Here is a 23,611-nt window from a genome sequence, read left to right as displayed (position 1 = left end):
AACCAGCCAAAACAGTGTCAGAAAAGTTGGGGGAGACCACCCTAAGGCTGTCAGGTCTAACAGAAGGTAAACTTGTAAACGCTCAACAGATTTTCACATGAGCAAATCTACACATGAGTATTTGCTCGTGTGAAAATGCAGTTCACAAATATTATTCTAGGAGTACATTTTCCTGGCCTACTTCTGTAACATTATTGTGAATTGATGAAAGCTGTAAATCTGTACTAATGGAAGGGTATACATCATAGATCACTTTTGTGACTCTATTTAAGGATTTAGGCGGTCATTCCTACTTTGGCGGGCGGCAGTCGCCGCCCGCCTGGCGGGAACCGCCAGAAGACCGTACCGCGGTCAAAAGACCGCAGCGGTCATTCTGTCTTTCCCGCTGGGCTGGCGGGCGACCGCCAAAAGGCCGCCCGCCCAGCGGGAAAGCACCAGCAACGAGGAAGCCGGCTCCGAATGGAGCCGGCGGAGTTGCTGGTGTGCGACGGGTGCAGTTGCACCCGTCGCTATTTTCAGTGTCTGCCAAGCAGACACTGAAAATCAATGTGGGGCCCTGTTAGGGGGCCCCTGCAGTGCCCATACAAGTGGCATGGGCACTGCAGGGGCCCCCAGGGGCCCCACGACACCCGTTCCCGACAGCCAGGTTCTGGCGGTGAAAACCGCCAGAACCAGGCTGGCGGGAAGGGGGTCGGAATCCCCATGGCGGCGCTGCTTGCAGCGCCGCCGTGGAGGATTCACAGGGGCAGCGGGAAGCTGGTGGGAAACCGCCGGCTTCCCTTTTCTGACCGCGGCTTTACCGCCGCGGTCAGAATAGCCCCAGAAGCACCGCCAGCCTGTGGGCAGTGCTTCCTCCGTCCCCTACCCTGGCGGTCTCGGACCGCCAGGGTAGGAATGACCCCCATAGTCCCTAATTATGTCTTGAGTTAACCAAGACCTTCTGTTGTTATTAAAAATCTCTCTCCCTCTCTCTAAAGACTGGGTTTACTGTGTGTGACAGCATTCTGCTCTTTCACACGGAGCATATCGGCACACAAAGTAGTTTTGTTCAGTGGCAAATATTAACTACATCTCTTCTCGAAGTAACCCATCACTAGTTGAGGTAGTCACTGTTTATGTGTATATGTTGAAAATAGGGTCCTCTGTCAAAGGTTACTCCACTCTTTAAGGGTTCATATTTCCCATTTTAGCTTTTGGTCCAGCATGCAAAAGTTCAGATAGACAGAGCTGTAACTTTTGGCCTCTCATTCTTTCAAAGTCGGTAGGTATTTCTTGTACCTGAAACATTAAGTTTTCTCTGGTAAGGATTGGTAACGTTCCTAGTCTGCATTCTCATCTGACTGATTCCTCCATTGCTTTCATAAGGTTAGCTCCTCCTTCCTTCTTCCCCTCCTCTTGCCAGGTATTCATTGGTTGCTGCCTTTCCTGTTCCCGTCGTGTCTCCACCCTCCTGTTCCTGTTAGTTTCTGCACCCTTAAGCTCCACTCTCTGGAAAACCCATGACCCTTACCCCTCACAAAAGAGATAGGGAGATTTTAGCGTTGTCTGTGTGGTGTGCCTATCATTCTGGCTTCCTGGTCTGATCTATACCTTCTCACAAGTCAGGCAGTTTGCGGCCCCACCACTTCTCCTCCCTGCATCTTGTTCTTGGATTGTACCCCATTTTCTTCTGCTTCTTTACTTCAACAAAATACCTCTCTCTGTTTTGAGCTACCCTACCAACCACAGAAGTCTCAGCCTTTTCTCTAGGCATCTGTTGTTGGGATGCTTCATGTTCTTTGAGTATATTCCATTGCACTTCTCTTTACAGGATGTGACCTCGGTTTTTTCAAAATCTCTATTATCTGGGCACCAGTTCTGGGCAGACTACTTCAAACCATAGAGATGTTTATGTACAGTTGAACATGTTGTATATATTTAGCTCTGAACCGGGGTCCGTATCAAAATATACTTTTTATGTCAGATCAATCAGGAAAGTGCAGCTAATCACCCGCAGGATATCCAGGTGCTTGCAGGTCCCGAAGAAAGCAGTAAAGACGAGGGAAAAGCAAGGAAAAGGCGCACAAAAAAGGTGAAAAAGCAGTGAAAACAAGGGAGAAGTAAGGAGAAGCCACACAAAAAATGTGGGAAATAAAGCAAGGGGAAAGCGTGTAAATGAGAGAAAAGCAAGAAGAAGGCACACACAAAACGGGGAGAAAAGCAAGGAGAAAGCAGTGAGAATGAGGGAAAAGCGAGGAGAAGGCACACAAGAAATGGAGGAAAAAGCAAGGCGAAAACAGTGAAAATGAGGGAAAAGCAAGATGAAGGCATCCAAGAAAAACAGGGAAAAGCAAGGAGAAAGAGTTGAAAACAAGGCAAAAGAAGGGAGAAGTTACAGAAAAAGAACTAAGAAAAAGCAAATAGAAAACAGTGAAAATGAGGAAAAAGCAAGGAGCGGGCACTCAAAAAATGGGGCAGAAACCAGGAGAAAGCAGTGAAAACTAGGGAAGAGCAAGGAGAAGCCACTCAAAAACAGGGGGAGAGCAAAGAGAAAGCAGTGAAAACGAGGGAAAAGCAAGGAGGAGGCACAAACACAGCTGAGGAAAAAAGCAAGAATAAAGAAGTGAAAACGAGGAAAAAAGCAAGGACAAAGCAATGAGAACGAGGGAAAAGCAAGGAGAAGGCACTCAGAAAGGGGATATGCAAGCAGACAACAGCACGAGTGATGCATTAGCGCAAGGAGAGCTGACCTTTTTAGGTTGAGCGCAAGCGCTCTGACATGTTGTAATAACGGTGGGCTTTTAACCACCACACGCCCATCACTATCACTCGTTCATGGACTTGCCTTTCAAAAATCCTTTGTTATGGTTGGTAAATGCTTTACGTTTGTCCCTCCTTGTTGCAGTTTTGTTACTGCCTTGGCCATCGATCCTGTTACATGGACAATTGCATGTTTGCCAATACGTTTGACTACGAGCGAAACTCACTTTTTCTCTTTGTGTCTCTCCTTCAGGCTCACACTCAAGGCAGCCGTGGTGCTTTGAATCGGCTTGTTTATGTCAACTGTTTTACTTTTTATTTTCAATTTATGTGGCAAACAAAGTCCAGTTAGAAATGTGTAAGGCCAGTAGCTCTAACTCAAGCAAACACAAGACCCATTGCATTGCAAATGCTTGTTTGTACAATGTTGTTCTTTTTCTTTAACATTGACAGGAAATTGCCTGTTACGCAGCAGTTAAATCGCAGTATACTGGTAAAATATAGCTGTATGTTCCATAGATATTTTGAAGTCAAGTTGCATTGCGTTGCAGTTCATAGCAAACTAGTATTTTATTATAATAAAAATGTTTGAATATTTCTTTGCACAAAACTTTTCTGATAAGGAATGCTGTTACATACTCGCTTGATCAAACTTTAGGCTCCCTATTGAAATGCCCTTCTTTTATCCTGGAGTGTTTCAACACATTAGATAGAGTCTTGACAGTGACAATCCTGTGAAGAAATGTCCTCTTTCTTCTCATGTTATTTGTTTATGCAGATGAGTTCGAATACATTTTTGAAATATTGACTTTTATTTTCAGAATGAAGAGGTCAAATGTATAGAAAGCGATCTAGAAAACCAGAAACAAAAATATTCCAAACTCCAGAATTTCACAAGAAAATTGATACTTGCGATCAGGTCAAACGATGAAGAAAGGCAGCAGGTGAGATACCAAGTATATCCACAACAGCATTGATTAAAACTCTATTAGATTTTTTTTCTCACTTCTATGCTTCTTTTTTCTTCCAAAAATAAGTTTTAGCGGGCATGTTTCTACTTCCATTTCATTTTAAGAACAGTGTAGTCAGCGCACAGAAATATGACTACTACCACAAAGATGTAGACTTATGGCCTAATTCAGTGGTTTGTGGTTTTGTGACTGCCAAACTTGCAGTGGCAGTCAGACCGCCAGTGGACCGCCGCCACTGCCAGGATCATGGATGCCGACGGGTTGGCAGCAGTCAAAGGTGTGGTCAGCCACGGCAGCGCTGAGTTCAGTGTCGCTGTGCTCATCATGATTTCTCTTTCCACCAGCCGTTTCATGACGAGGTCTCTGCCATGAAAATGCTGGCAGAAAGATAGTACCGGGGTCCACAGGGGGGCTTCTACACTGCCTTTGACTATGTTGTGGGCAGTGCAGGGCCCCCCCTGCCCAGCACCCTTGGAATGGACACTGTCTGCTACAGCAGACAGTGCACATTATGAGGGTCCGGGGGGTACCCTCTATGCGATGGCAATTGTCTCAGCTTCCTAAGGAGGCAAGGCCAATTCACTCGCACTGTTTCCACTGGACTGACCGTCGGAAACCTCCTAAAATGGAGGTTTCCCCCTGTCAGGCCAGTGGATACATCGTAATTGGGCCAGCTCCGTGGCGGTCTCCTCCCCATGGATCTGACAGGCACTCGTAATCTGGCCCCTTGTATTCCTATATTTCACAAAGTGGCCAGTGCACACCTTTAGAATGTTTGACTTTTCTAGCATTCCAGGTGCACTCTGATCAGTTTACAACTGTGGATTGCTTCTTGTGTTGTTATTGCACCATTATGTTTTTCTGTTCTTCTTTCTCCATTAAAAGAAGTATATTTTCCATGTGAAACCATTTAAGTGAAAACATTCATGAAAACTGGGTGTTCCTTTCTCTTACATCTACCCATATAACTTCACTTATGCCCCTCCTGTGAAATGTACGTGCGCACCTAGGGTGGGAAGTTCACTGAAAATGTTAGTGACTTAAACCATAGTGTACAGCTGGCTTGAAGGCGATGCCTAGCTACACTGGAGCATTCACATTGTTTCATCCACAGGACAGCAGTATTCACTGAGGTATGGAAAATAATTTTTATTTTTGATATTTCTGATTGATGTTTTGTGTAGTTTGAATTGTCAGTCATGAAGTAGTTTGTTCACTGTTTAAGTATTGTTCTTTCAGGTATAGTTCAAGATGTGATTATTCAGTTTGAGTGCACATAATTGCTTAGTAACTTGTTGGAGGCATGGCACTGCAGGCTGTTTTGCAGGTGTTTGAGTACCTTCAGAGAGCCAGTGGCATCTGAGATCGAGCAATTAAAGAAGGACTGCGTTTTACATGGAGTTATAGCCGTGTGGTGGTTAATCAAACTATATGGATGCTGAAATAATTCGTTCGATGGCATATGTTGCTGCAGATACACATGTTTGGCACAGTCCGCTGCCTGGTGTTGGGCTCGGAGTATTACAAGTTGTTTTTCTTCGAAGAAGTCTTTTTGGTCATGGGACCGAAGGACTCCTCCCTCTTTGGCTCCATTGCGCATGGGCGTCGACTCCATCTTAGATTGTTTTTTTCCGCTGTCGGGTTCGGACGTATTCCTTTTCGCTCCGTGTTTCGGTTCGGAAAGTTAGTCAGAATCTCGGAAGAAAGCGTCGGTATTGTTCCGTTCGGTATCGGGATAGTTAGGTACATCGACACCGATCATCGGAAGACTTTGGGGCAGTTTCGATCCCCCATCGGGGCCTGGTCGGCCCGACCGCGTGCGACATCGAAGCCGATGGAACGGACCCCGTTTCGTTTCTGCCCAAAATGTCACAGTAAGTATCCTTATACAGATCAGCACTTGGTCTGTAACTTGTGCTTGTCCCCCGAGCACAAGGAGGATACCTGTGAAGCCTGTCGAGCCTTCCGGTCCAGAAAAACACTCCGGGACCGAAGAGCCAGGCGTCACCAAATGGCGTCCACGTCGACAAAACAACGTTTCGACGACGAAGAGGAAACATTCTCGGTTCCGGAATCAGAATCCGGAGACTCCGACGTCGAACAACAGCAACAAACTGTGAGTAAGACGTCGAAAAGTAAATCCATCGACAAACCGAAAGCCCAGGGGACGCCACTGCCAACAGGCCATGGCTCGACCCATAAATCAGGCGACCCGTCGAAGGGGCCGAAAAAGGGCACGCCCATAGCGAAGACACCCGACTCCGGTCGAGGGACCGCCATGGAGCAACCTCGGAGCCGAGAAAGCGGCTCCGAGAGACAAAAACAAGATACCGGCACCGAAAAACATCGGCACCGAGAATCCATGCCGAAAGGAACAAAAATTCTGTCGGTGCCGAAACCGAAAAAAGATTCTCTCTCGGCGCCGAAAAATACCACACCTTCATCCTACTCAGAGGAACAAGGACTAAGTGGCCAGATGCACAAATTTGGACAAGAGCTCCAAAGTGTAGAATCGGACTACACACAAAAGAGACTGTGCATCCAGCAAGATACAGGGAAGATATCAACCCTTCCCCCAATCATGAGGAAAAGAAAGATCGGACTTCCAAAGGATGACACACAACCACAAGCCAAAGTGGTTAAAAAAGTCACGCCTCCGCCCTCTCCTCCACAGGCATCGCCGGCACAAACACCGCCACAAATGCACTCACCAGCGCAAACTACCATAAGTCATAACGATCAGGATCAAGACGCTTGGGAACTGTATGACACCCCAGTGCCGGACAATGATCCCGAGTCATACCCCACAAAGCCGTCACCGCCAGAGGACAGTACCTCATACTCGCAACTGGTGGCTAGGGCTGCAGACTTCCACAATGTCCAACTGCATTCCGATCCTATAGAGGATGATTTCTTATTTAACACCCTCTCGGCTACACATAGCCAATATCAATGTCTCCCAATGCTACCAGGGATGTTACGGCACGCAAAACAAATTTTTGAGGAGCCCGTAAAATCAAGAGCCATCACCCCAAGGGTGGATAAGAAATACAAACCACCACCCACAGACCCAGTGTTTATTACTTCGCAGTTACCACCCGACTCTGTGGTAGTAGGGGCAGCTCGCAAAAGAGCAAATTCACATACATCTGGCGACGCCCCACCTCCGGACAAAGAAAGCCGAAAATTTGACGCGGCAGGGAAAAGAGTGGCGTCACAGGCAGCCAACCAGTGGCGCATCGCAAATTCACAAGCGCTGCTGGCCAGATATGACCGCGCACACTGGGACGAGATGCAACTTCTCGTAGACCATCTTCCCCAGGAATACCAAAAAAGGGCGCAGCAAATAGTGGAAGAGGGACAAACGATCTCAAACAATCAAATCCGCTCTTCACTAGACGCAGCCGATACTGCAGCAAGAACAGTCAACACTGCTGTCACCATAAGGAGACACGCTTGGCTACGCACTTCAGGCTTCAAACCTGAAATCCAGCAGGCTGTCCTTAATATGCCCTTCAACGAGAAACAACTGTTTGGCTCGGAAGTGGATACAGCCATTGAAAAACTTAAAAAGGACACAGACACGGCCAAAGCCATGGGCGCACTCTACTCCCCGCAGAGCAGAGGCTCTTTCAGAAAAACTCCATTTAGAGGGGGGTTTCGTGGCCAACCCACAGACACCACCAGCCAACAATCAAGAACCACACCATATCAGGGTTCCTTCCAAAGGGGTGGTTTCAGGGGATATCGGGGGGGTCAATTCCCAAGGAGTAGGGGAAGATTCCAAACTCCAAAAACACCTCCACCTAAACAGTGACTTTCAAGTCACGCAACCCCTTCACTCAACACCAGTGGGGGGAAGACTAAGCCAATTCTACCAATCTTGGCAACAGATTACAACAGACAATTGGGTATTAGCAATAATCCAACATGGCTATTGCATAGAATTCCACAACTTCCCACCAAACATCCCCCCCAAAACACGCAAAATGTCACAACATCATTTAGAACTTTTAGGACTAGAAGTTCAAGCACTACTGCAAAAGGATGCAATAGAATTAGTACCAGTACAACAAAAAAACACAGGAGTTTACTCCCTGTACTTTCTAATTCCAAAAAGAGACGAAACATTGAGACCAATATTAGATCTCAGGACACTAAATACCTACATCATATCGGACCATTTTCACATGGTCACACTACAAGACATCATTCCACTGCTCAAACAGCAAGATTACATGACCACATTAGACCTAAAGGATGCGTACTTTCATATACCAATACACCCTTCTCACAGAAAGTACCTACGGTTCGTATTCAAAGGAATACATTACCAATTCAAGGTGTTGCCATTCGGAATAACAACTGCACCAAGAGTGTTCACAAAATGTCTAGCAGTAGTAGCAGCACACATCAGGAGACAACAGATACATGTGTTCCCTTACCTAGACGACTGGCTAATCAAAACCAACACAGTAAAAAAATGCGCAAACGACACCACCTTTGTCATACAAACCCTTCACAAACTGGGGTTTTCCATCAACTACACAAAATCACACCTAGAACCGTGTCAAACACAACAATATCTAGGAGCAACCATCAACACATCAAAAGGAATTGCCACTCCAAGTCCACAAAGAGTGCAGGCATTCCACAAGCTAATAAGTGCTATGTTTCCAAACCAAAAGATACAAGCAAAATTTGCGCTAAAACTTCTAGGCATGATGTCATCATGCATAGCCATTGTCCCAAACGCAAGACTACACATGCGACCCTTACAACAGTGTCTAGCATCACAATGGTCACAGGGTCAACTTCAAAATCTGGTGTTGGTAGACCGCCAAACATACCTCTCGCTTCTATGGTGGAACAGCAAAAATTTAAACAAAGGGCGGACATTTCAGGACCCAGTGCCTCAATACGTTATAACAACAGATGCTTCCATGACAGGGTGGGGAGCACACCTCAATCACCACAGCATTCAAGGACAATGGGATATACACGAAACAAAACTTCATATCAATTACCTAGAACTGTTGGCAGTATTTCTAGCGTTAAAAGCCTTCCAACCCATAATAACACACAAATACATTCTTGTCAAAACAGACAACATGACAACAATGTATTATCTAAACAAACAAGGAGGAACACACTCAACACAATTGTGCCTCCTAACACAAAAAATTTGGCAGTGGGCGATTCACAACAACATTCGCCTAATAGCACAATTTATTCCAGGAATACAAAACCAACTAGCAGACAACCTTTCGCGAGACCACCAACAAGTCCACGAATGGGAAATTCACCCCCAAGTTCTGAACAAGTACTTTCAAATTTGGGGAACACCCCAGATAGATTTGTTCGCAACAAGAGAAAACTCAAAATGCCAAAACTTCGCATCCAGATACCCACACCGCGAATCACAAGGCAATGCTCTATGGATGAATTGGTCAGGGATATTTGCGTACGCTTTTCCCCCTCTCCCTCTCCTTCCATATCTAGTAAACAAGTTGAGTCAAAACCAACTCAAACTCATACTGATAGCACCCACATGGGCAAGACAACCTTGGTATACAACTCTACTAGACCTTTCACTAGTACCGCATGTCAAACTACCCAACAGGCCAGATCTGTTAACACAACACAAACAACAGATCAGACATCCAAACCCAGCATCATTGAATCTGGCAATTTGGCTCCTGAAATCCTAGAATTCAGACACTTGGACCTCACACAAGAATGCATGGAGGTCATAAAACAAGCTAGAAAACCTTCCACTAGACACTGCTATGCATCTAAGTGGAAAAGATTTGTTTACTACTGCCATGCCAATCAAATACAACCAGTACATGCCTCTACTAAAGACATAGTAGGATACTTACTACATTTGCAAAAAGCAAATCTCGCTTTTTCATCCATAAAAATACACCTCGCAGCTATATCTGCTTACCTACAAACTACTCATTCATCGTCTCTATTTAGAATACCAGTTATTAAAGCATTCATGGAAGGGCTAAAAAGAATTATACAACCAAGAACACCACCAGTTCCTTCATGGAACCTTAACATCGTCTTAACAAGACTCATGGGTCCCCCTTTCGAACCCATGCTTTCCTGTGAAATGCAATATCTAACCTGGAAGGTCGCATTTCTCATTGCAATCACATCCCTCAGAAGAGTAAGTGAAATACAGGCATTTACCATACAAGAACCATTTATTCAAATACACAACAATAAAATAGTTCTAAGAACAAATCCAAAATTTCTGCCAAAAGTAATCTCACCATTCCATTTAAATCAAACAGTAGAATTGCCAGTGTTCTTCCCACAACCAAATTCTGTGGCTGAAAGGGCACTACATACACTAGACATCAAAAGAGCACTAATGTATTACATTGACAGAACAAAGCTAATCAGGAAAACAAAACAACTGTTCATAGCTTTTCAAAAACCACACATAGGAAATCCAATCTCTAAACAAGGCATTGCTAGATGGATAGTCAGATGCATTCAAACATGCTATCTTAAAGCCAAAAGAGAATTGCCTATTACACCAAAGGCACACTCAACCAGAAAGAAAGGTGCTACAATGGCCTTTCTAGGAAACATTCCTATGAGCGAAATATGTAAGGCTGCAACCTGGTCTACGCCTCATACGTTTACTAAACACTACTGTGTAGACGTACTAAATGCACAACAAGCTACAGTGGGCCAAGCTGTACTAAGAACATTATTCCAAACTACTTCAACTCCTACAGGCTAAACCACCGCTTTTAGGGGAGGTAACTGCTTTATAGTCTATGCCAAACATGTGTATCTGCAGCAACATATGCCATCGAACTGAAAATGTCACTTACCCAGTGTACATCTGTTCGTGGCATTAGTCGCTGCAGATTCACATGTACCCTCCCACCTCCCCGGGAAGCCTGTAGCCGTTTAGAAGTAGATCATAAACCTTAAACATCTGAACATTTGTAAATAATTATTAGAAACTCTTATCATACATACATATTCACTCCATTGCATGGGCACTATTTATACCAAACAACTCCATCCTCACCCTCTGCGGGGAAAACAATCTAAGATGGAGTCGACGCCCATGCGCAATGGAGCCAAAGAGGGAGGAGTCCTTCGGTCCCATGACCAAAAAGACTTCTTCGAAGAAAAACAACTTGTAATACTCCGAGCCCAACACCAGGCAGCGGACTGTGCCAAACATGTGAATCTGCAGCGACTAATGCCACGAACAGATGTACACTGGGTAAGTGACATTTTCAATACTGGCCCAGCTTCAAGCTACGCTGTCACTGGTTATGTTAGGTTATCTTGCCTCTCCAGAACATCCGTGAATGAAGAATATGACATGACATAATGATCAGAGCAGAGGACCGTCTATTGCTGATGAGTGTCTTAAATCTTGATACTTAATGAAAATTGCATGTAATGTATGTTTAGCTATATGCATAGGCCCTGAGATGTGTTGGTAGGAGTCAGGGGATTCTACGGAGGGGAGAATAGATTTCATTGTGTTGTAATTTGGAAAGTCGAACTGGATCTTGATATCACCAAGAATAATGGTGTTAATGAAATACTTGTCTGTCACGTTTAGCCTATGGATGTTTTTGGAAGCACAGGTTTTCTGTGTACTCTGCTACAGGAGCAAGAGAAAACTACTAAGCACTTTTGAATCTTTTGTGAAAAAACATAAAGATGCCACCAATGCCACCATCATTCCCAGGACAACTGTTAATTTATCCAAATCAAGACACGTATAGCCCCAGATGTATCTCTAAAGGCCTTTGCTCTTCCTGGTGAAGCTGGACTCATCAGGGGTGCCATCGTAGGAGATGGATAAGCCATGGGGCATTCCTGCCAAATAATGCAATAAACTGGACTGTATGGATTTGACACAGCTTCACTTATTATCCAGTCAGCTAACACTGTTATCGCTGACTCAGAACAGTGGTAGAAGATGGTGGAGATACCATCCTTTTTACCAGAAGACAGACTGGAACTAATTTGGTACTGGCAGAAGGCAGAGTGCACTCCAAGCACACATCTGAAAAGCTGGTTTCTGTCACTAAGCCATACCGAAGTGCACATGTTTAGATTTGTGGTTTCATGACAAAGGCTTATTTGAAAAGAAGTTGGATTATGTCCTGCAACAAAATGTCTGCATTCTTTTTGGGACTAGGAGACAATATTAGACAGAAATAAAAGTTTTCTTCGTAACTGGTCCGATAACTCGAGCTTTCACCAGCCAATGGATATCAATAGCACTGTTGCCAGAGAGGCCTACAGGGGATTTGATCTGCTTAGATTCCCTGGAGAGTAGGTGCACAGTTGAAAGGGGCTGTTACATGAAATCCCCACACATCAGAGCATGAGGGCATCTCTATCACATCTTGAGTCGGGAGAAGTTCACATCGCACAAATGGGTGCTGGATATCCTAAATAACATGCCACACTCTTTAAACCTGTGGTAACAACACCACACCGCTAACATGTAGAGAGGTAACTCCTCACACTGTTCCACAACAGGGCAGTAGGGGCTGTCCAATTTATAAGGATTAGAAACAGTGAAACGTCACCTAAAATTGGAAACAAATTCATATAAAATCTTCTTACTATGATATCCAGGGAAGGGGCCTTCATGTGTTCCTTTTTATCAGTATGCCTATTTTCCCAATTCTGTCCTCAACAAGCACTGCCAGAATCCACAGGTGTAATGTCTAACATGGTCACAAGCTGGCCAAGATCCTACCTATTGAGCTTCAATCAGCACAGTGTTTTTTAAGTAAGTTATGCAGCTGTGGTAGTGCCTTTACCCATACAAGTGAGACAGGTGTAACCTTAATTTTGTTATAGGCTGATAAAAACATTCTTAGAATTGTACGTGTTCAGGCCTAATCTGTGCATGCTGGTGCCTGGTGGACCCGTGGCTGTCAGCAAAATTTGTCAGTGAAGAAAACATAGCAAGAAACAGCCTTCCTACAAAACTTACATGAATATGACATCTAGCAGAGTTCAGCCAGCAATATGCCATAGAAAATGATGGAGCACAGTGATAGAGAACTCATGTCCCTGTTGGACTTCATGTCCTGCATTATCTTAATTTCATTCTGCAGACCTTTAAGCAGCCAAGACAAGGTACAGGCAGAAGGCCTATCATATATTAGAAAGTGTGTCCGGTTTTGGTGCTTGAGACAATAGACAACCCTGGCATCAGCCTGTGAAGTGGTTGTCCCACAGGAGCAAAATGCCTTACACCATCACATTTTTATGTATATAGGCAGATTGCTCTATATTTCCATTTAACCACTCACCTAAAGTCAGACTCCCAAAACAAAATTATTCTATCAGAGGTAGCAACATCTTTTTGGAGCAAGTACACAAGGCTGCACAGGGCTCCCACTGTACTCTACGCAGAGCCAAGCTTTATGACGTCCGTTTGAGGACTAAAGCTTTCTTTTGGTTCCTTAAATTTATCAATGCGCAATAGCTCCAGCCCAAAAACATTACATGCACAAAATGTCACTTAAATTACTTCCTGTAACTCGCTATTATTACCTCTCCCCGGCCTAGAGCCTAGACCATGCTTGTAAGGGACCTCAAGGTTAATAAATGAAGCAAACTCTAAAGTGAGCCATTTTGGAGTTCTTGATTGAAGAGATTACTTTTGTTAACTTCAAAATAATATTTCCCTATCCCATTCCTCAAACTGTTGTGATTGTCTTAGTGATCATTTTGTAAATCTGAATGGTATTGTTTTCAACTTGTCAGCATCCATACAATCTCTACTGCAGATTCCAGTTTCTTGTAAGTTGTTTTACATCCCATGGTGGAACAAGGCAGACATAAGCATAAGTGTTCTCTATAAGTATACATTTAAATCAAAACAAATCAAAATAAACACCTTACTTAAAATGCAGATTTGTATTTTGTGCTCAATTTATGTGACTGGATAGCATTTAAATTCACATGTCTTTCTGTGATCCAGAAACATCTATCAAGTGATATAATAACCAATTCTTTTATTCCAAAGATACTGTACATGAAAGCTGAATAGCTTATTTTTTCTAATAAAGACATCTAACCACATATTCTTCACCTTAGAAAATTTCCCAGTTGTCAGACTAGATCTGGAAAACCTTGAGCAGTACCCGTGGGCACTGGCAGGTGACATTGATAAGTTCCCTGTTGGCATCGTCCATATTAGACGTGACGTCATGGTGTCCACGTTTTCTCCCAGTGTGCTTTGGGACATGGCTGAGTAATCACCCGTGGGTCTGCCCGCAATGTCAACAAGGTCCTCTGTTTCTGCCCCCGGATCAGGACTGACAGCACAACAGGGGCCTCCTTCCACCCCAGCTCCTTTCCTTCCAGCTCGGTCCTCATCACCGCGGGTGCCCCTAGAAATCAGCAGAACTACCTACACCTCCTCCAGAAGAATATTTGCCAGTTTTCACACCTTGGTAGGGAGGGCGGGCATGAAACTCGATCTCCCACTAACAACCACAAAAATGTTTTCTTTCTCTGACTTCAAAGAGCTGTCCAAAAAATCTGTTACTCAGCGACTCTATCACTGACTTCGTCTCCCCGAACGCCCTTGCCTCGCCGGACTACGTCCTCCTTGGTGACCTCAACTTCCATCTGGAACAGAACAACGACCCCAACACCACCGCCCTGCTCAACAACCTCGCCAACCTCGGTCTCAAGCAACTGCTGAACAACCCCACCCACATCGCCGGACACACGCTCGACCCCATCTTCTCCGCCAGCAACCACGTATCCTTCAGCCACTCCTCCGCTTTACACTGGACCGACCACAGATGTGTCCACTTCACCTTCCGACGCGAGACTCGCCACCTCCGCACACAACCCATCCTACGGCGACAGTGGAACAAAATCCCCGCGGAACAACTTCTCTCCACTCTCAGCAACAACCAACCCACCTTCTCCACCGACCCCAATGACGCAGCCCTCAGCCTCACGCATTGGATCACCAACTGCGCAGACAACCTCGCTCCCCTCAGACACCTCCCAAGACAGACCAACACCAAAAAACCTCTCTGGTTCACTGATACCCTCAAGGAATCAAAGAAAACCTGCTGCACCCTCGAGAAAGCCTGGCGCAAGGACCACACCGCAGATAACATGACTGCCCTCAAGAACTTTACCCGCGAACACCATAAACTGATCCGCGCCGCCAAAAGAAATTCCTTCACAGACAGACTGGACAAAAACAGTCACAACAGCAGAGAACTCTTCAACATCGTCAAAGAGCTCTCCAACCCTAACGCCAACGCCATCACGCCCTCACAAGACCTCTGCAACTCCCTCACCACCTTCTTCCATCGTAAGATCACCGACCTACACGACAGCTTCGGACACCAAACCCAGCCAACCACCACAGAACCTACAACCCCAGCCATCACCCTCAACGCCTGGACTCACATCAACACGGAAGAGACCAAAGCCACCATGAACTCCATCCACTCTGGTGCCCCCTCGGACCCCTGCCCACACCTCATCTTCAACAAAGCCGACGACATCATCGCCCCGCATCTCCAGGCCATCATCAACAGCTCGTTTTCTTCTGTCACCTTCCCCGAGAGCTGGAAACACGCTGAAGTCAACGCCCTACTGAAGAAACCTACGGCGGACCCAAGCGACCTGAAGAACTTCCGCCCCATCTCGCTCCTCCCCTTCCCTGCCAAAGTCATAGAGAAGACCGTCAACAAGCAACTTACCAACTTCCTTCAAGACAACAACCTACTCGACCCCTCTCAGTCCGGATTCCGAGCCAATCACAGCACAGAAACCGCCCTCATCTCAGTCACAGACGACATCAGAACCCTGATGGACAACGGAGAAACAGTCGCCCTCATCCTCCTCAACCTCTCGGCTGCCTTCGACACCGTCTGCCACCTAATAACCCGCCTCTGCTCCACCGGGATCCAACGACAGACCCTGGACTGAATCACCTCCTTCCTCTCCAACCGCTCCCAAAGAGGCTACCTCCCACCTTTCCACTCAGACCCCACCGAGATCATCTGCGGCGTCCCACAAGGCTCCTCGCTCAGCCCGACTCTCTTCTATGTCTACATGAGCCCCCTCGCCGACATCGTACGCAAACACAGCATCATCATCACCTCCTACGCCGACGACACTCAGCTGATACTTTCCCTCACCAAGGACCCCACCAGCGCCAAGACCAACCTGCAAGATGGAATGAAAGACGTCGCAGATTGGATGAAACTCAGCCGTCTGAAACTGAACTCAGACAAAACGGAAGTCCTCATCCTCGGAAACACCCCGACCGCGTGGGACGACTCCTGGTGGCCCACGGCCATTGGCACCGCACCAACCCCCTCAGACCACGCACGCAACCTCGGTTTCATCCTGGACCCACTTCTCACCATGACCAAACAAGTCAATGCCGTATCATCCTCCTGCTTCCTCACCCTCCGCATGCTCCAAAAGATCTTCCGTTGGATCCCCGCCGACACCAGAAAGACCGTGACCCACACCCTCGTCACGAGCCGCCTGGACTACGGCAACACCCTACACGCAGGAACCACTGCTAAACTCCAGAAACGTCTGCAACGAATTCAAAACACCTCCGCCCGTCTCATCCTCAACATACCCCGCAACAGCCACATCTCCGCCCACCTGAGACACCTGCACTGTCAACAAAAGGATCACCTTCCGACTCCTCACCCACGCACACAAAGCCCTCCACAACAAGGGACCTGAATACCTCAACCGCTGCCTCAGTTTCTACACTCTCACCCGTCATCTTCGCTCTGCCAACCTCGCTCTCGCCGCCGTCCCTCGCATCCGCCGCACTACGGCAGGTGGGAGGTCCTTCTCCTACCTGGCGGCCAAGACATGGAATTCCCTCCCGACCAACCTCAGGACCACGCCGCATTCCAGAGGCAACTCAAGACCTGGCTCTTCGAGCAGCAGTAACCCCATCCCCCTAGCGCCTTGAGACCCGCACGGGTGAGTAGCGCGCTTTATAAATGTTTATGATTTGATTTGATTTGATTTGTTAAAACAATTCCAGTCATCTTTACAAGAAGGTGTTACACTGATGCAGCCCTGGAAACGATTGCACTGGTGGTGCTCACATTCAGTAAAAAAAAATATAAACATTCCAGCATGCTTGGTTGGCCACCTGAAGGAATATTGATGTAAAGCAGGCCACAAAAAGGGGGTTAACCTCTTAGCTGCTGGACCTTTTCCCCCCCAGTGCTGAGCCCTTTTTTGGCTATTTGGGGTAGTTTGCGCTTAGGCCTTCATAACTTCCTGTCCACATAAGCTATGCATGCCAAATTTGCGTCCTTTTTTCCCAACATCCTAGGGATTCTAATGGTACCCAGAGTTTGTGGTTTCCCCTGGAGGAGACCAAGAAATTAGCCAAAATACAGTGAAAATTTTGTTTAAAAAAAAGAAAAATGGGAAAAAATGGCTGCTGAAGAAGGCTTGTGGTTTTTTCCCTGAAAATGGCATCAACAAAGGGTTTCTGGTGCTAAAATCACCATCTTCCCACCTTTCAGGAATGGGCAGACTTGAATCAGAAAACCACATTTTTCAACACAATTTTGGCATTTTACTGGGACATACCCCATTTTTACTATTTTTGGTGCTTTCAGCCTCCTTCCAGTTAGTGACAGGAATGGGTGAGAAACCAATGCTGGATCCCGGAAAGCTAAACATTTCTGTAAAGTAGACAAAATTCTGAATACAGCAAGGGGTCATTTGTGTAGATCCTACAAGGTTTTCCTACAGAAAATAACAGCTGAAATAAAAAAATATTGAAAGTGAGCTGAAAAAAACACCCATTTTTCTCCACGTTTTACTCTGTAACTTTTTCCTGCAATGTCACATTTTTTAAAGCAATATACCGTTACGTGTGCTGGACTCTTCAGGTTGCGAGGATATATAGGGCTTGTAGGTTCATCAAGAATACCTAGGTACCCAGAGCCAATAAATAAGCTGCACCTTGCAATGGGTTTTCATTCTATACCGGGTATACAGCAATTTATTTGCTGAAATATAAAGAGTGAAAAATAGGTATCAAGCAAACCTTTGTATTTCCAAAATGGGCATAAGATAAGGTGTTGAGAAGCAGTGGTTATTTGCACATCTCTGAATTCTGGGGTGCCCATACTAGCATGTGAATTACAGGCCATTTCTCAAATAGACGTCTTTTTTACACACTGTCTTACATTTGGAAGGGAAAAATGTAGAGAAAGACAAGGGGCAATAACACTTGTTTTGCTATTCTGTGTTCCCCCAAGTCTTCCGATAAAAATGGTACCTCACTTGCGTGGGTAGGCCTAATACTCGCGACAGGAAACGCAACATGGACACATCACATTTTTACATTGAAATCTGACATGTTTTTTGCAGAGTGCCTACCTGTAGAGTTTGGCCTCTAGCGCAGCCGGCACCTAGGGAAACCTACCAAACCTGCGCATTTTTTAAAACTAGAGACCTAGGGGAATCCAAGGTGACTTGTGGGGCTCTGACCAGGTTCTGTTACCCAGAATCCTTTGCAAACCGCAACATTTGGCTAAAAAAACACATTTTCCTCACATTTCGGTGACAGTTCTGCAATCTGAGAGGAGCCACAAATTTCCTTCCACCCAGCGTTCCCCCAAGTCTCCCGATAAAAATGGTACCACACTTGTGTGGGTAGGCCTGGTGCCCGCGACAGTAATAGATCACACAACGCTCAATGTTGGCCCTTACATGAGGCAGCTGTTGACCCTGGGGTGATCCATTCCTGACCCAAGCACTAGGTGTAGGCACTCAAGTGGGGTAATGTTTTTATCAGGACAGGTGAGGAATCACTGGGTGGTAGGAAGTTTGTGGATCCCAGCATATTCCTGTAGTTTGTGTGACAGAAATGCGAGAAAAATAAAGTTTTTATTCAACATTTCAGCTTTGCAGGGTATTCTTGGTAAGAAAACTTTGGGGAATCCACACAAGTCACGCCTCTGTGGACTCCCCCGGATGTCTAGTGTCCAGAAATGTTTGGGTTTAGTGTGTTTCTCTATATGGCCGCCAAACCCAGGGCCAAAAACACAGGTGCCTGCCTTACAAAACCATTTTGTTTTGCGATAGATAATTTTGATGTCTCCACAATACGATCTGGGCGGTGGAATTTGGGGCTGAACTAAATTGGGGAGCTCCCAAGAGAGCACTCGCTCTCTCTCTGCTTGCCGCCGCATTCACCTGCTCTCTGGGTTGGGCTAACCCACTATTACCCCGTTGCACAGACTGCTTGCAAAGGGACAGCAGGACTGTCCCCATCACCTCCCTCATAATTTACTGGAAGAGGAGTTTTCGAATGGGACTCCTCTGACTGAAAAATCGCTCCCAGAGTCTGCGCCATTGTCGTATCCCTCAGATGCTGTCTCAGTATCTGATGTCTCAGTCTCTGATCCTATGTCAGAGCTGTCCTCTACCTCTATAACCCGAGTGATGACAGCAGTCATCCATCAAGATGCCATCTCTGCTATTTGCTAAACTGTTGCTCTAAAACACTAGCCTGCGTAGACAGTCACAAAATCGATGGTGTGTGTGAGAGATACGTGCAACAGTAGAGGCCACCTTACCTGCGCTTCTTCCCTCGATCAGCACGTTCTTTCAAGACACTCAAAAAACACCTTGTCACATACCATTCGTCACAATCTTTAGCACCTCCTGCGCCCAGTCCAACAATCATTATTGGTGCTCCCACTCCCTCCTCCTCGGATTCCCTCATTACCACCCAGCAAAAGTGCCCTTCATCTCTCCATAGCCGCCCTCCACCCCGCACATACATTTCATTTGTATTATAGCGCAGGTAATGGCTGACTTTACTACTGTACTCAGCTATTTACATAAAATACAGATTTGCTCTTTGCAGTAGGCATATAAACCTTCTGCGCTTCTTTATGGCACTAAAACTGTCACTAGACAAGTCTGACCCTTTTGTAGCAGAAACATAATCACAATACTTACTTGACTTTTTTTATTGCAGCCTAAAAGCTACAGTTGAAAAGCGTCAGTTGAATTATGTGCATTGCTTTGAAGACGCAAGCTGCAACTGCAAGACAACTGGTGGCAAATATATATCACTTTTATATGTGGGTCTGGTTTTCCTGGGGGCCGATCGCAGCCCCCAGGGAAACCACACACGTATTGACAAAAGTGATATATATATATATATATATATCTATAGATCTATCTATAGATATATCTACACAGATATATCTAAATATATAGATCTATAGATATATATATGTTCGATGGCATGTGTAGCTGCAGATACACATGCTTCACATCCCGCCATCTGGTGTTGGGCTCGGAGTGTTACAAGTTGTTTTTCTTCGAAGAAGTCTTTTCGAGTCACGAGACCGAGGGACTCCTCCCATTTCGACTCCATTGCGCATGGGCGTCGACTCCATCTTAGATTGTTTTTTTTCCGCCATCGGGTTCGGATGTGTTCCTTTTCGCTCCGTGTTTCGGGTCGGAAAGTTAGTTAGAATGTCGGAAAAAACGTCGGTATCGTTTGCGTTCGGTATCGGGTTAGTTACAACAGATCGACACCGAATTTAGAAGAGCTCCGGTGGCCCTTCGGGGTTTTTTCGATCCCCCGTCGGGGCCTGGTCGGGCCGGCCACGTGTGAATTCAAGGCTGATGGAACGGACCCCATTCCGCTTCTGTCCAAAATGCCATAACAAGTATCCGTATACGGATCAGCATCTGGTCTGTAACTTGTGCTTGTCCCCAGAGCACAAGGAAGATACTTGTGAGGCCTGTCGAGCGTTTCGGTCCAGAAAGACGTTAAGAGACCGAAGAGCCAGAAGACTGCAGATGGCGTCGACGCCGACAGAACAAGAGCGTTTCGAGGAGGAAGAGGAAGCTTTCTCTATCCACGAATCGGACTCGGAAGAGCTAGAGGCCGAAGAAACGCCGAAAACCGTGAGTAAGACGTCGAAACATAAGACTCACGAGAAGTCAACAAAAGCCCAGGGGACGCCACCGCCAACAGGCCATGGCTTAACCCAAAAAAGCGGTGACCGAGCCAAGGCACCGAAAAAGGGCACGCTGGTGTCAAAGTCATCCGACTCCAGTCGAGATACCGCCACACAGCAATCTCGGACCCGAGACATCGGCTCAGAGAAATTTCGGCACCGTGAGAGCGGCACCGAACAAATTCGGCACCAAGACACCACCACGCCGAAAATTACAAAGGTTTCTTCGGAGCCTAAAAAGACGTCCGAAAAAGTTTCGGTTCCGAAACATCCAGCCTCGGAGCCGAAAACAGGTTCCTATACAGAGGAACAAGGATTGGCCTCCCAAATGCAAAAACATAGATTTGGAGAGGACTTCAAGCTGTAGAGCCAGACTATACTCAAAGGAGGCTCCACATTCATCAAGACACAGGGAAGATAACCACTCTTCCTCCAATTAAAATAAAAAGAAAACTTGCCTTTCAAGAAAAGGACAAGGAGCCACAGGCAAAGGTGGCAAAGAAAACAACTCCACCACCTTCTCCACCACCATCAGTGCACACATCACCAGTAGTAACTCCTCCACTGATGCACTCCCCGACTCATACTGCCATGAGTCAAGATGATCCCGATGCATGGGACCTTTACGATGCTCCAGTATCGGACAACAGCCCAGACTCGTACCCTGCCAGGCCGTCCCCTTCTGAGGACAGTACATCTTACACACAGGTGATCGCAAGGGCAGCTGCTTTCCATAACGTCACCTTGCATTCCAAACCAATTGAGGATGACTTTTTGTTTAACATGCTAACCTCCACTCATAGCCAATACCAAAGACTACCTATGCTCCCAGGAATGCTAAAACATTCAAAACAAATCTTTCAGGATCCTGTTAAAGGCCGAGCCATAACTCTCAAGGGTGGAGAAAAAGTACAAGCCACCGCCAAAAGATCCTGTTTATATTACAACGCAGTTAATTCCAGACTCAGTAGTTGTCGGGCAGCTCGTAAGAGAGCAAACTCTCATACCTCAGGGGACGCACCACCTCCAGACAAAGAGAGTCGCAAATTTGATGCTGCGGGCAAAAGGGTTGCAGCACAAGCAGCAAACCAATGGCGCATTGCCAATTCACAAGCACTTTTGGCAAGATATGACAGAGCTCACTGGGATGAGATGCAACATTTGATAGAACACTTACCCAAGGAGTTCCAAAAAAGAGCACAACAAGTGGTGGAAGAAGGACAAAGTATCTCTAATAATCAGATACGGTCTTCAATGGATGCAGCAGATACGGCTGCAAGGACAGTAAATACTGCAATAACAATAAGAAGGCACGCATGGCTCCGCACGTCAGGTTTCAAGCCGGAAATTCAACAAGCCGTGCTAAATATGCCATTTAATGAACAGCAGTTGTTTGGGCCGGAAGTCGACACTGCTATTGAGAAACTCAAGAAAGACACTGATACGGCAAAAGCCATGGGCGCACTCTACTCCCCGCAGAGCAGAGGCACATTTCGCAAAACACCTTTTAGGGGAGGGTTTCGAGGACAACCTACAGAAACCACAACATCACAAACAAGGCCCACTTACCAAAGCCAATATCAGCGGGGAATTTTTTGGGGGCAATATAGAGGGGGACAATTCCAAAGAAGTAGAGGAAAATTCCAAAGCCCCAAAAGTCCTCAAAATAAGCAGTGACTCACAAGTCACACATCCCCATCACATAACACCTGTGGGGGGAAGATTAAGCAAATTTTACAAACATTGGGGGGAAATAACAACAGATACTTGGGTACTAGCAATTATCCAGCATGGTTATTGCATAGAATTTCGCGAATTCCCTCCAACAGTCCCACCGAAAACACACAGTATGTCGAAACAACATATAAATCTTCTAGGATTAGAAGTTCAAGCATTGCTCCAAAAAGAGGCAATAGAATTAGTAGCAAGACAAGAACTAAACACAGGAGTTTACTCACTGTACTTTCTGATACCCAAAAAAGACAAAACTCTAAGACCTATACTAGATCTCAGAATATTAAATACATACATCAAATCAGACCACTTTCACATGGTTACATTACAAGAAGTAATCCCACTGCTCAAACAACAAGACTACATGACGACACTGGATCTAAAGGATGCATATTTCCATATACCAATACATCCTTCACACAGAAAGTACCTAAGGTTTGTATTCCAAGGGATACATTACCAATTCAAAGTGTTGCCATTCGGAATAACAACTGCGCCAAAAGTTTTTACAAAATGTCTAGCAGTAGTAGCTGCACATATCAGAAGGCAGCAAAAACATGTGTTCCCGTACCTAGACGATTGGTTAATCAAAACCAACACGCAAATACAGTGTTCACAACACACAAATTACGTCATAGAAACCCTACACAAACTAGGTTTCTCAATCAATTACTCAAAGTCACACCTTCTGCCGTGTCAAACACAGCAATACCTAGGAGCAACAATCAACACAGTAAAAGGAATTGCCACTCCAAGTCCACAAAGAGTCCAAACATTCCACAATGTAATACAAGCCATGTATCCAAACCAAAAGATACAGATCAAATTAGTAATGAAACTCCTAGGCATGATCTCCTCATGCATAGCCATTGTCCCAAACGCAAGGTTGCACATGCGGCCCTTACAACAGTGCCTAGCATCACAGTGGTCACAGGCACAGGGTCAACTTCTAGATCTAGTGTTGATAGACCGCCAAACATACATCTCGCTTCAATGGTGGAACAGTATAAATTTAAACCAAGGACGGCCTTTTCAAGACCCAGTGCCACAATACGTAATAACGACAGATGCATCCATGACAGGGTGGGGAGCACACCTCAATCAGCACAGCATCCAAGGACAATGGGACAT

General features: G+C 45.8%; 1 protein-coding gene across 2 annotated transcripts in view; it reads left to right on the top strand.

Moving 5' to 3' along the window:
• Positions 1–23,611, top strand: part of HDX (highly divergent homeobox) — a 307,184-nt gene that overhangs the window by 229,283 nt on the left and 54,290 nt on the right. For both annotated transcript variants that reach the window (XM_069212603.1, XM_069212610.1), the window contains one exon: positions 3,561–3,683. In XM_069212603.1, coding sequence (XP_069068704.1) covers positions 3,561–3,683 — 123 coding nt within the window. The remainder of the gene's footprint in view (positions 1–3,560; positions 3,684–23,611) is intronic.

The sequence above is a fragment of the Pleurodeles waltl genome, chromosome 2_1, assembly GCF_031143425.1.
Source record: "Pleurodeles waltl isolate 20211129_DDA chromosome 2_1, aPleWal1.hap1.20221129, whole genome shotgun sequence".
NCBI lineage: Eukaryota > Metazoa > Chordata > Amphibia > Caudata > Salamandridae > Pleurodeles > Pleurodeles waltl.
The sequence above is the reverse complement of the archived record's forward strand: the minus strand, read 5'-3'. Positions and strand labels throughout refer to the sequence as shown.